Genomic DNA, 13,518 nt, shown 5'->3' with positions numbered 1-13,518 from the left:
TCTTTGGAACATTTTTCTGTAAGGAATACTGTATGTATGTGGTGGGGGGGCTCACATTAAAATTCTAGTACTAGCGAGGCTAAGGCAGAAGGCCCGAGAATCAAATTCTCAGCAGGACTACATATAAGACTCTGCCTCAAAACCTTAAATAAAAGCTGGGTGCAGTGGTGCACACCTTTAACCCCAGAATTCAGAGGCTGGAGGACCTCGATGAGTTTGAGGCCAACTTGATCTACATTGCAGGCTAACCAAGACTTCAGAGTGAGACACTGCCTCAAAAACAAGCCAAGCAAAGAAAATACTAAATAAGTAAAATAAAAAAGAAAAACTGCTTACCTATTTAGAATTCATATCTTTCAGCTGCTGCTGACTGATTGCGCACAGGCGTCTGTCTCTAAAGGGCCTGGGCCTGGCGTAGCTGAGGGAAGGGAGGGTCTAACCTGCATGGCAGCTCATGATCACTTGGTTACTCAGAATGCATCAAGACTTGGAAATGCAGGCTTCCATGACTGCACATTTACCTTTCCCTTTTATATGGACCTTCTGTTACCTTCTGTCTTATTGTTATGAGCACTGGTTCTACAGTTCCGTAAATAGAGGTGTAATAAGTAACTGACTGAAATAGATCTGTATTTTTTAAGGGTTTAATTTAGAGATTGATAGGTATGGACTGAAGAAAGAAATTGTTATCCGGAATTTCTACTATCAATCATAACTTTCCTATGTTGGTAGAAAATAAATCTTAAATAACTGCATTTTATTTAGCTTGATTTGGAATGTTGTATTTGTTTTAAATTATTTTGTATGTTTTCATTTATAAATTAAAGAAAAATTTTTATTAATCTAATAGTTTAATTTCAATTCTCTTCCTGTTAGGTGTAATAGGAAATGATGTCAAATCCCTTCACTCCATCATTAGCCCTCCCGTGGCGAAGTAAGTACTATCATTATACTGGTTCCCTATAGGCTGTTGAGAAGTTGACAAGTCTTCGTCGGCAGGCCTTCCTAGTGACTTATGCAATTTCTATTGCAAATGTTAGTATGTATCTCAAAAGATACTTTTTCTCAGTTAAGTATTAAGATTTTTTAATGTAACAAATGAATATAAGCAAGTCTTAATATTGTAATTAGCCCTTTTTTACTTAGCTCTTTTGTCTGATAATGTGGTAGGATATAGGGGGGCTGGAGAGATGGCTCAGAGGGTAAGAGCATTGCCTGCTCTTCCAAAGGTCCTGAGTTCAATTCCCAGCAACCACATGGTGGCTCACAACCATCTGTAATGAGGTCTAGTGCCCTCTTCTGGCCTGCAGGCATACCACACAGACAGAATATTGTATACATAATTAATAAATAAATAAATAAATAGAAAATGTGGTAGGATACATCGACGGGAATGGGTGGGTACAAGAGAGGGTGGTATGGGGTGAATACGACCAAAGTACATCACATGCATAAATGAGAATGTCACAGTATAGTCTATTACTATGTATACTTAATATACATATATGAGAATGTCATAGTATAGTCTATCACTATGTATATTTAATATACATATATGAGAATGTCATAGTATAGTCTATTACTGTGTATACTTAATATATGTACAAAGCACATTGCATGCGTATATGAGAATGTCATAGTATAGTCTATCACTATGTATACTTAGTATATGAGAATGTCATAGTATAGTCTATCACTATGTATACTTAGTATATGAGAATGTCATAGTATAGTCTATCACTATGTATACTTAGTATATGCTGAAAATAAAACCCAAATATGCTTTGAATTTTTCTTTGTACATAATTACATGTACTATAGGAATACTAATCACCTGTAGATTCTCACAGCATAGATATTTTGATTGTAATATGTGCCTCATAATGCATGACTTTTTCCCCCCTCTTTAAACAGAATCCGTAATATTGGAATTATGGCTCATATTGATGCAGGCAAAACTACCACCACAGAACGAATTCTGTACTATTCTGGATACACAAGATCATTGGGAGGTTAGAATGGATTCCTCCTCTTCCCAACCCCCACTAGCAAAAGAAGTCAACTAGAGTATGGCATGGAGTCTCTGATGTCTAAACAACAACATTAAGATAAGGTAGCTGGCAACACCACCAGAAGAGGGTCTTCTGAGATTTAGCTGAGCATTGAGCACCCCCAGGGCCGTCATGGGCCTCACTTGACATTGGCCTACTGGAAGTTTGTAGGACAGAACCACACTTAGCAGTAGATATTTCTTTTTGCAAGAACACCTTAGTGGAGAAAGCAGTTACTTTCCAGCGTTCATATAAGGGACATTCCATACCCTACTCAGGTTACATACCCAAGGTATGTAACTCCAAACTGTAATTCTTTAAGGAGGTAGATTTTATTTTGTGGTGGGTGTGTGTGTGTGTGTTGAAATAATTCTGTTGTTGATATCCTAGCCACATAGTTGACATACTTCTATTGTTTGATTTATTTAGAAGAAAAAAATCTGGAAAGTTAAGGTCAGATTCTCTGTGGAAAAGGAGACGATTTTGTTAATCCTTAGCTTAGTTGTATTTTCTGAGGTCTGCAGTTTACTGCTCAATTGTAGCTTTTGCAGATTGTAGTTAATTCTCAATTGGCCTGCACTTACTCCCCATAGCAGCTTTTTGCTTTTATTTGCACCAATTTTTCTGTGCATTCTTTCTTTCTTTATTGTGACAGTTTTGTATATGCATATCATGTGGGTTTTCAACCACCATTACCCTCTGTTGTCCCCCACACTCACCCTTCTTCCCAACTGGTCCATTTTTCATTTTCATGTCTGTATGTGTGAGTAGATCTCTGTGAGTGTCTGAATGTGTGTGAGAGAGTGAGAGTGAGTGTGTGTGTCACTGAATTTAAAAGGTGGACTTGCATGAGTGTAGATCAGGAGTTACTGTTTCTAAGTAGTGCTGGCTGAATCTCATGGTGGGTTCAGGAGGTCTAGTTTATGATATGTTCCTCTGGGGAGCTATTTTCCTAGACACTTGGAAACATAAGAGACTAGATGCTTAATAGAGGAAAAGAACATTAAGATTAGAGTCTTCGTGATGGTATGTTGGGGACTGCAGACCACCAGACCCTGAATTTCTTGTAAACAACTTGTTTTCCTCTGCTCTGAGCACGAGACCCTGATGGCCAGGAAGTGGGTTCTGATGAGTCTGCAGCTGAAAGATTCCGGGAGCTGGGGTGTGGCCAGAGCCCTATATAAGCTGCCCCTGAGCACAATAAAGTGGGCATTCTTGACACTCTTATATCAAGGATGACCCGTGTCCCCATGTCTCTGTCTGTCTATGTGTGTGTGCTTTTAAGTCTCCAGCTTAGTTCCCAGCTCGTGTAGGTTTTTCATTATTTATGTGAATGAGTATATGACTGACGGCAAGTGTGGGGCATTGTCAGGCTTCTGTTGTTTCGTAAGTCTGATGATAACCCTTCCCTCATACCCCAGTTTGGACACCTGAAGTGAGTGTATAGTTTCTAAGCTTCAATTTTTTTTACTTATAGGAAGTTTTAACCAGTTTCAAGTGTATTTACAGTCAATATAGTTTAAGTATCCTTTATCCATATGATTGAGATACCAGAAATATTTCAGTTCTAATTTTTAGTTAAGAATGTTTACATGAACTTCACTATTTGGGAATTTCTATTCTGGAAAATCTAAAACTAGAAATTGGAAATACTTCAAAATTTGAAGCATCAAGAACTGATTTTAGATTTCTGTAGGCCTAGAAACTAAATTTCACAGCTCTGGTGACCAGAGTTTGCTTTGTTGATTAGAATAATAGTCATTATTGTAGGGGCCCACAGTTTTGAATTCATTCCATCTTTACTGAAGTTCAGAGAGTTCAAACCTATTCTTGCTCCTCAAGGATAAACAACAGGATGTTTGACCAAAGGTGTAGCTACTGGATGCTTTGCTCCTCAAAAGCCAGACAGCAGGATGTTTGACTTAGGGCATGGTTACTGGGTGTTTGAGATGTAAGGAGGTAATCACACTTGTTCTTTGTATCATGGAAGTCTTGTGCCCTCCCCTTTTGATGGGGTGTAGAAGGACAGTGAGAAATAAACTTGGCTTTTTGCTCCAGTATTTACTGGAAGACCTCCCGACTCTATCTTCCGTCCCTTGTCTATTTCTTTCCTCAGTCCACACTCTACTTCTCGGGAATGTACGGACCAGTAGGGCCCAGATCCGACACATAATAACATGAGCCAGATCTGGTGGTATACATTTTTAATCCCTGCACTAGGGAGGCAGAGGCAGGCATGTCTCTGTGAGTTCAGAACTAGCCTGTACTACATAGTGAATTCCAGGCCAATCAGGGCTACGCAGCCTGGCTAGACTTCTTGCCAATACATTTATTTTCCTTGATATTGGTGTTTAAATTGTGTGTGTGTTTATATAAAGGGAAGCTGGATGCCATTTTAGGGGGTCTTCTGTTGATGTAAGTGGTAGTATAATGGTGTGATATCTTACATTCATGAATTTTGAATGGTAAAAATAATTTTCATGTATTATTGCTTATAAATTTAATCAGAATAAAAGTTGTAATTCATCTGAGTGAACTCTCAGAATTAGGTTCACGCCTGGGTTTATACTGAGAACTTTTTCTCAGGCCTTATTTGCAGACACACCCTTGCTCTGGAACACTGAGCAGTGAGAGCCCTCGTAAAGGGAATGTTTCTAGTCCTCACGCAATGTGGCTGCCCCATGGCATTATCGAGCTGGACTAGATCTTATATCCTGCCTCATGTTGTTCTTGTGAGACCTAAGTGAGGGTAATTCTGTTGCATTAGCTTTACTGTGCAGGCCAGATAATCAGGATGTAGGAATAGGAATAAAGTTAGGAGGGAGTTTAACTGGTGGACTTTGAGCTGCTCTATCCCCTAGCCAGGGGTGTGGGGCACCGAGGGAATAAGAACCATCAAGCTAGAATTAAAGGGAATGAGTGTATGGTTAGTAGAATTTTTTTAAAGAAAAACTTCCATGAAATCATTCTTTTTTTTTTTTTTTTCTTTTTTCTTTTTTTGGTTTTTCGAGACAGAGTTTCTCTGTAGCTTTGGAGCCTGTCCTGGAACTAGCTCTTGTAGACCAGGCTGGTCTCGAACTCACAGAGATCCGCCTGCCTCTGCCTCCCGAGTGCTGGGATTCATGAAATCATTCTGAAAAGGCTTTTTCTCTTATGAGGATGTTATATAGAGAAAATAAAGGGCTCTAGGTATTACACTGAATATTTTGGGGAGCTTTTATTCTCAGAATAGATTACACTATCCCAGGGAAGTAAGTTATTGAGAACAAGTAAGATACCCTTGTTTTGAGCGAAACCGCGGTCTGTTTTTCCTTATTAGATGTCGATGATGGAGACACGGTGACGGATTTCATGGCTCAAGAGCGAGAAAGAGGCATTACCATCCAGTCGGCAGCTGTGACATTTGACTGGAAAGGGTATAGAGTCAATTTGGTTGACACACCAGGTATGATGCAGGTTCACCATGCAGAGACTGTGTCACTCAGGCTGTTTCTTTGCTTCTTCGTTTTGTTTTTTAAATCGTGGTGAAAACATTAATTTCCTATCTTAGCCATTTTTAAGTGTACAACCCCATCATATTTATCATCTTTATGTCAATGTGAAACAGATGTCAGCATTTCATCTTCTAGAGCTGAAACTCTGTACTTAGTAAACAGCTGCTTTTCTTGCCCCTCTCCTCACCGTTCGCTTTCTGCTTCTGGTCACATGACTGCTCTAGACAGCTGTAAGCGGAGTCACACAGTATTTATCCTTTTGTGATTGGTTTACTTCAATCAGTGTTAAGTCTTTGAGTAGCATGAATTCTGTCCCTTTAAGGCTGTATAATATTCCGTGTGTATACTTGTCTCTCACTGTATATGAGGAATTGATTTTAGGATTCCTTGTAGAGCTAAAACTTTTAGATGCTTAAATCACTTGTAGAATGGTGTAATATTTCCATAAGCCATATACATCCTCTTGTATGCCTACAGCATCAAATCTAAGTGACTGCTATGTAAATAGTTGTTATTCTATATTATTTAAAGAACGGTGACGTGAAAAACAGTCTGTCCATGTTTAGAATAGACACCTTTTTTCTAAATCTTCTCATCTCCAGATTCAGAGCCTGTGGGTGTGGGGAGGCGACTGCCTGCACCACCATATTTGTTCACTGTGATTGTGGTGTGCAAATAGCTTCTTGGGACACTTCTATCAGGTGTTCACCATCTTTGTGGTCACGAGGGACGTTGCTGACCCATGTGATTGTTCTGTGTTGAAGATTTTAAGTACTTATTATTCTTACCTTAGGTCATGTGGACTTTACCTTGGAGGTTGAACGCTGCTTGAGAGTGTTGGATGGTGCAGTGGCCGTGTTTGATGCCTCCGCTGGTGTGGAGGTAAAATATTGCCAAAGTGAGGAGATTTCTTTAAAATGTAGGACGTATCAGAATTAGTTAATTATATCCCTTTATTTGGTAAATCCATATAAATCAGGTTTTGGTTAAAGGAAGTTGGAATTTAATAATAAAATGTAATCTCAGATTTTTCACAATGGAAGGAAAGGTTTTTTTTTTTTTTTTTTTTTTTAAAAAGAAAATATGATGGTAGATATTGGGAACTGTGAGGAGCCTGAGATTCTGTTGACTTTATTAGTCTATATGTAGTTATTACCTGAGTCATCATTCCCCAAGCCCTAGTCTAGAGAGTGGCATGAAAGGAGCCCTGGTCCTGTGACAGGGTAAGTGGAATGGAAGTATTTTACAGTGTGCAGTTATCGTTCCTCCATGTTGCTCTGGAGGGCTGACACTGTATTCTCTAGGGCAGTCAGCAAACCCACCTTTTCCTCCCAAGGGAGACACCACATCACAGACTGCTATAGAAGCGTTTCTTTTTTTTCTTTTTAATCTATTTATTTATTATGTATACAGTATTCTGTGTGCATGTATGCCTGCAGGCCAGAAGAGGGCACCAGATCTCATTACATGTATTGCTGGGAACTGAAGGGCAAGCAGTGCTCTTAACCGCTGAGCCACCTCTTCAGCCCATAGAAGCAACTCTTAAAAGAGGGGAGCCAGCACTTCTAGCAGTGCAGTCACATGAATCATTGTCTCCTCATAGTTACTATAAAGATTCTTAGGAGGGGCTGTAACTCATTTCTGGAGTATTTTGCCTAGTTTACATGGGTGCCTAGGTTCAAGTGCAGCATTTCTACCCTCTCCCCACTACACACAAGTATGCATTAAAGTCTTTGAGTCAATTCTGAAAATGGATATTTTAATGGAGCTTATTGCTAGTAGGATGAATTATGCTGTTTTTTTTTTATCTTTGTTTTGTTTTGCTTTTCTTTGTTTTAAACGGGGGCTCATGTATCATGAGTGGTCTGGAACTTGCTGTGTAGATGAAGCTGGGCTCGAACTCACAGAGATCCACCTGCCTCTGCCTCCCCAGGACTGATATTAAAGGTGTCTGGCACCATCTTGTTTGTGTATATTTACAGGGGGTAAGTTATACTATCTTTAGTGAGTGTGCTCTTCAAAATTGGCCTTGTTGAATATATAATCCATTTAAGTTCTTCTGCCCTTAAATTATTTTAATTAAGTTATAAAAATCAGTATCTTAAAAATGGGACAAAATTGATGCAATGTGATCCTTGGAGAAAGATACAACAATGTGTAGTCCTCCCAAAATGTTTGGTCCATGTCTTATCATGAGACAGTGATTAGTGAGAGCTAAGTAAAAAGATGTGGCAGGGAAAACTACTTACAAGTTTCCAGAAATTTAAAAACAATAACTTTTAATATAAGCATCATAAATGATAATCATGAAGAACTATTCTAGATTAAAAAATTTAAATAATCATGACAACTGAATGTATTTTAAATCCTTGGTTGGATCCTAAATTTAAAATGAATTAGAAGACATCATTGAGGTAAACAGAAATTTGAATTATATACTACATGAAAATATATGTTGAGCTTAAAATTTTCTAAATGTGATCATTATAATTGGTTATTTAGGAGAAAATCATTATTTGGAAATAAATGCAGCTGTCTCCATATCTCCTGCTTACTGTTGTGACCCAGCCATATCCACCTGTGTACTTGGTCCACAGGGCTTTTGAGAAGGAGGCACCAACATAAGATACCATTTTGTGTCCTGAAGGGTGACTAAGATTCAGAAGAGCAAATACTGAAGAGGGTGGTTCTGCTGGAGCTCATGGCTGCTGACAGGACAGAAAAACAATGCGTTGACTCTAGAAGGCTGTTGGACAGTTTCTTATAGTTATAGATACACCTGTGCTGGAACCCTTAATTCAGCCGGGCTGTGGTGGCGCACACCTTTAATCCTAGCACGCGCGAGGCAGAGGCAGGTGGATACCTGTGAGTTTGAGGCCAGCCTGGTCTACAGAGCAAGTTCCAGGACAACCAAGGCTACACAGAGAAACCCTGTCTCGAAAAATCAAAAACCAAACCAAACAAAACAAATAGACCAATAATTATGTCTCTTTTTCCAAGGGAGTGGAAACATTTGCCAGAGATTTGTTCAGAATGTTCGTGGTGGCTAGACTCAACAGCAGCCGTAAGCTAGCAGCTACCTAATACATACATATTCACTGACTGATAGAGAAGCTGATCTCTGCATAAAGGTGGACAAATCAGAAGCTATACTAGTTATATGAAACTCATGAACCTGTGCCAATGTGTCAGACCTGGTTTCTTACAGAGGGCTGGAGAGGCATGAGAAAATTCCCTGGAGTGACAGTACTTCTATGTATTGATAGTAGTTACAGGGTCTGTTTCTTATCAAAACTCCATCTGTATGCTTAGTCTGTGGATTTTGTCATATAAAATTTTACCTAAACAAATAAAAAACTGAGCATTAGACTTTTTATATTTCTCAGGCCTTGTGATTCTTTGAGGTACAGATGTTTTAATAGAGTCAGACTATATTTATAAATTGAGTGTGTGCAGAAATGAAATCAATTAAACAAAAAGCATATATGAATTACTTATAAATATTGATACTAGTCTGTCCGTCACACTTTACCCTAATGGTTCGCATAAACATTCAAATATTCCATTGAAATATGTTATTTTTATCATAATAGTGGTTTTATTCTTTCTTATTCCTCAAGACAAAATCCTTTTTACTTCTCAAAAACTGACATTAGGAGATGTGGTGGCACATGCCTGTAATCTCAGCGCTTGGGAGGTGGATGCAGGAGGATCAGTAGTTCAGGATCAGCCTTGCTGTGTAATGAGTTCCAGGCCAGCCTAGGCTTTGTGAGACCTGATTTCAAAAATAATAATTAAAACAAATTACTTCATTATTTCATACTGGGAAAAATAAAGTGAAACAAGAAGTTGACCTGGTTAAGCTCCCTTTTGAGAGCTCTAGGTATCTCCCGGATTTTAATCACTTCGTGTGGGAACCTTGTTCACCTAAGCAGTGTGAATCTTCCAGTCGCTTCATCTGTTCCCTGCTGTGTGCTCTGGGAGTGAGGAGCCCCTGGAGATGCACTGTAGGGTTCTGATTCTCTGCCGTCATCAGGCCCAGTTCCACATCACACAGATCCGTGGATCTGTTCACCCCATGTCTCACAACAACCACAGGCGTTTTCTCTAATTTTTGCTCTAGGCCCAGACTCTCACCGTGTGGAAGCAAGCTGACAGACATAAGATCCCCCGGATCTGCTTTTTAAACAAGATGGACAAAACCGGAGCCAGGTGTGTGGAGAATGCTTCTAGGCTGTTAGGGTTACAAAGCACTAACAAGTCGTGGCGTATAGCTTAAGTTTAGAAAAAGCAATTCTAAAGTATAATTATGCACTACATATATATACTATATAGTATATAATTATAAAGTTTATTTTATGAAATCTTAAAAACCAATTTAAAATAATTTCAAACAGCTCATTGTAGTTGAGATTGATTGAGATCTGCTAAGTGGTGAGCCGTTTGGATTTGTGTAGCACATTTTGTGGAATCCCGGTGGAGTGCAGACTCTTGCTGTTTGTGTGAGTTGTCTTTGGAGCCCTACAGCATACCTAATCTTTGCTCCTGAAGGCTGCTGTGATCTCCTGATTGCTAGAGTTAGAGAGCTGGTTTGTTTCTTGTAGTTAACTCAGAGAATGGGGTCTTTCTATGTCTTCTGATTTTCCTTAGTTAGTGGGTATTAGGCTCAACAAAACGGAACTGGGAAGGAGAATGTACTGTATAGAAAGCAGAAGATGTTGATCCTGAGATGCAGTGCCCATACATCAAGGCTTATTTAGAGTGGCAAGCCAGAATGGATACATTTACTGGCACCACAGAGAATCAAAAATATACAAAGGAGTTGATGAAATGTGAGCAAGAATGAATCAAAAATGTTTAGGATTGTGGAGGAAATGTAGGACGACATCTCGTCAGTGATGAGAGTGTGACACAAGTTAAACTGTCCAAGGCCACAGTCGTGCTTTGTGGTTATGTGACTTCTTTGGCTACTCTGTTTAAAATACCCTTGATTGCTAATGGCACAGCAACCTGAAACATTTGCTAGACTTTGAACCTTTCCTATTTGAAGTCTCTTGTAGTCCATAGAAGTACTCACTGACTGACTTAAGTGTCTGTAGAGATGAAGAGGGCAATGCCTGGATTCTAGGCTAGTTCTCAGAGATGTTGGGAACAGAGTGATGTGCATGTATATATAACTAGCATATGTACTATAGGTAGCCACCCCATGTTAGCATAGAAACAAGCATTGTAGCATATGATACTAATACCTAAGATTAAAACACACAACATTAGTCAGTCTGGCTCTTGGAAGAAAATCAATACTGTGTATAGCTATATACAGAAGAAAGAATACTTAATTCAAATAAAATCTTTAACTCCAATTTTCTGTGTGACTTTAATCTTAGTATCACTGTTTGGCTATGTGAAGTTTGCAATAATAGTTCCTTAAACTTCCCCAGGTTGAGATAATGGTAAATATTCAGTTGCTATTACCATGTTTATTTAAGATACTGCCCTGTGGGAAACTGACATAGTGAGCATTATGGTTAAAGGGTTATTTTAGAAAACATTCCTTAACCCAGAAGTTTTTACTGTTTCTAATGGATGGTCTTGCTTTTGACAGTTTTAACTATGCCGTTGAAAGCATCAGGGAGAAGCTAAAGGCAAAGCCTCTTATTCTACAGGTAATTGGTTAATTGATATAACATTCTGGTATTTCCTCATCAATTTATTGTGGCATGCACACTTTGAAACAAACTCAAACTGTGAGTACAGCTGAAGGTTTTGGTTGTGGTCAGGTATGATGTCACCCATGGGGCTCTGCATTTGTATCGTTTAACAATATGAAGCACACCCTGACTTACAGCTGCCAATTGGTGAAGCCAGAACTTTCCAAGGAGTGGTGGATGTAGTAAACAAAGAAAAACTTCTCTGGAATTCCAACTCTGGTGATGGAAAAGACTTTGAGAGAAAACCCCTCTTGGAAACAAGTGATCCGGAATTGCTGAAGGAGACTATTGAAGCAAGGAACTCCTTAATTGAACAAGTAAATACTTTATTTTGAAATTCTGTAAGTGTTCAGTAGCTTTTTGACATATTGCGAAACTTTATATAAAATTACATATGTGCTATGTAAGATGCCGTGAATGGACGCTGATGTGTCTGCCACCCATAAGCAAGTAAAATAGCTGCCTGCTTTCTCTTTACCTGAACATCCTTTTTTTAATATATTTATTTATTATGTATACAATATTCTGTCTACATGTGTGCCTACAGGCCAGAAGAGGGCACCAGACCTCATTACGGATGGTTGTAAGCCACCATGTGGTTGCTGGGAATTGAACTCAGGACCTTTGGAAGAGCATGCAATGCTCTTAACCACTGAGCCATCTCTTCAGCCCCCTGAACATCCTTTTAAGAGTTATTTGTTCATTGATTTTTATGTGTATGAGTGTTTTTCTTGCATATATTTGTATTTACCATATATATACACATATGCATACATATACCATATATACACATATACATACACATACCATATATACATACATATACCACATACATGCATGCATGCATGCATGCATACATACATACATACACAATCCCAGGGAGGTCAAAAGAGGGCATTGGGATCCTCTGGAACTGGAATTACAGATGATTGTTGACTGCCATGTGGGTGCTGATATATGAGCTTACCCTTAACTACTCAGTCATCTCTCTATCTCTAGTTTGGTTCTCTTGTGTGTGTGCTCAGAGTAGAACCTAGGACTTGGTAGATAGATGCTAAGCATGTGCTTTGTCTCTGAACTGAGCTCCCTATACCCCAGCATATTATGATAATCTGAGCCTTAGTTTGCATATTCTCTCCTTATAAGTGGAGTGGTATTGCTTGTATTTTCTTGTTTTATATTTTGGTGGAGACTGGTCACTGTAGGTACATGTAGTGACAGTTTATTTTCAGTGTTTGAGGTGCTCTGATGTATTATTATTGTAGTCCCAGTACTTAAGAGACTGAGGCAGGAGGATGGATGCGAGTATAAGGACAACCCAGGCTACATAGTGAGTTCCTGGCCAACCTGGAATTACAGTGACCTGTCTCCAAGAAACAAAAGACAGAGACACTGTGTTCTGCCTCCTCTGCGACGTGGAAATTTTTCCTGAAATCTCAACAAAAGAATCTCTGCATCAAGGAACCTGCCTATCTTCTACTTTATCAGATGTCAAATTCCTTAGAAAATTAAAACCACGAGTTTATTATACTCAGTATGTAGCTCAGGTCTCTCAAAACTTTAATAGAATGTAGCAAAATTGTTAATGCTGTAATACACAATATCAATAATACCTATGCTAGGTGTCTTGAATCTTACAGTAAAGCATTTGAATCTTTGAGTTTTCGCTTCACAATTGAATTGGTCCAAGTAAAGATAAGATTTTTAAGACAGTCTTGACTGTGTTGCCCAGACTTGCCTGCAACATGCTGTTCTCTTGCCTCATACTCTTGAGTGGGGTTGCAAGTGTGCGCTACCATACCTGCTCAGCCCAGACAGGTGCTGACAGCGTTTTCTAACATCTGTCTTATAAAGGTCGACATATTTAGAGAAGTTATTTGCCATTCGTATCTTACAGTATTCATGGCTTTATAATGAACATAATAATGACTGGCATTGAGATAGTGGCTATTGAGGGCCTGTTGTTTGCTGGGCTAAGTACTGTGCGTGCACTCTTAGTCTAAGGTCATGTTTCATCCCCTCGCTGCAGAGACAGTGTTTAAAAAGGTTTACAGCAGATCTGGATCTGAACTCAGCTCAGTATCAGATCAGCTAAATTGCTACCCACTTTGCTACATTGCTTCCTCTTCTTTTCTTTCTTCCTTTTATTTCTTTTTCTTTTCCTTTTTTTTTTTTTTTTAACTTTTGTGTAGTCCTTAGTGGCCTGGAACTTGCATTGTAGACCAGGCAGCCTTGGATTCACGGATCTGCCTGCTTCAGCCT

General features: G+C 39.0%; 1 protein-coding gene across 3 annotated transcripts in view; it reads left to right on the top strand.

The window, feature by feature from the left end:
• The window catches only part of Gfm2 (GTP dependent ribosome recycling factor mitochondrial 2), a 41,505-nt gene that overhangs the window by 5,130 nt on the left and 22,857 nt on the right, over window positions 1–13,518 (top strand). For 2 of the 3 annotated variants that reach the window (XM_038324421.2, XM_038324422.2), the window contains exons 4-10: window positions 877–934; window positions 1,915–2,012; window positions 5,371–5,496; window positions 6,339–6,427; window positions 9,669–9,757; window positions 11,151–11,211; window positions 11,394–11,573. In XM_038324421.2, the coding sequence (XP_038180349.1) occupies window positions 877–934; window positions 1,915–2,012; window positions 5,371–5,496; window positions 6,339–6,427; window positions 9,669–9,757; window positions 11,151–11,211; window positions 11,394–11,573 (701 nt within the window). Of the gene's footprint in view, window positions 1–876; window positions 935–1,914; window positions 2,114–5,370; window positions 5,497–6,338; window positions 6,428–9,668; window positions 9,758–11,150; window positions 11,212–11,393; window positions 11,574–13,518 lie in introns of those variants that run through there. The other variant, XM_038324423.2, reaches the window with a different exon arrangement.

This window comes from Arvicola amphibius, chromosome 3 (assembly GCF_903992535.2).
Source record: "Arvicola amphibius chromosome 3, mArvAmp1.2, whole genome shotgun sequence".
In the NCBI taxonomy this organism is placed as follows: domain Eukaryota; kingdom Metazoa; phylum Chordata; class Mammalia; order Rodentia; family Cricetidae; genus Arvicola; species Arvicola amphibius.
This window is presented reverse-complemented; position numbering and strand designations above follow the sequence as displayed.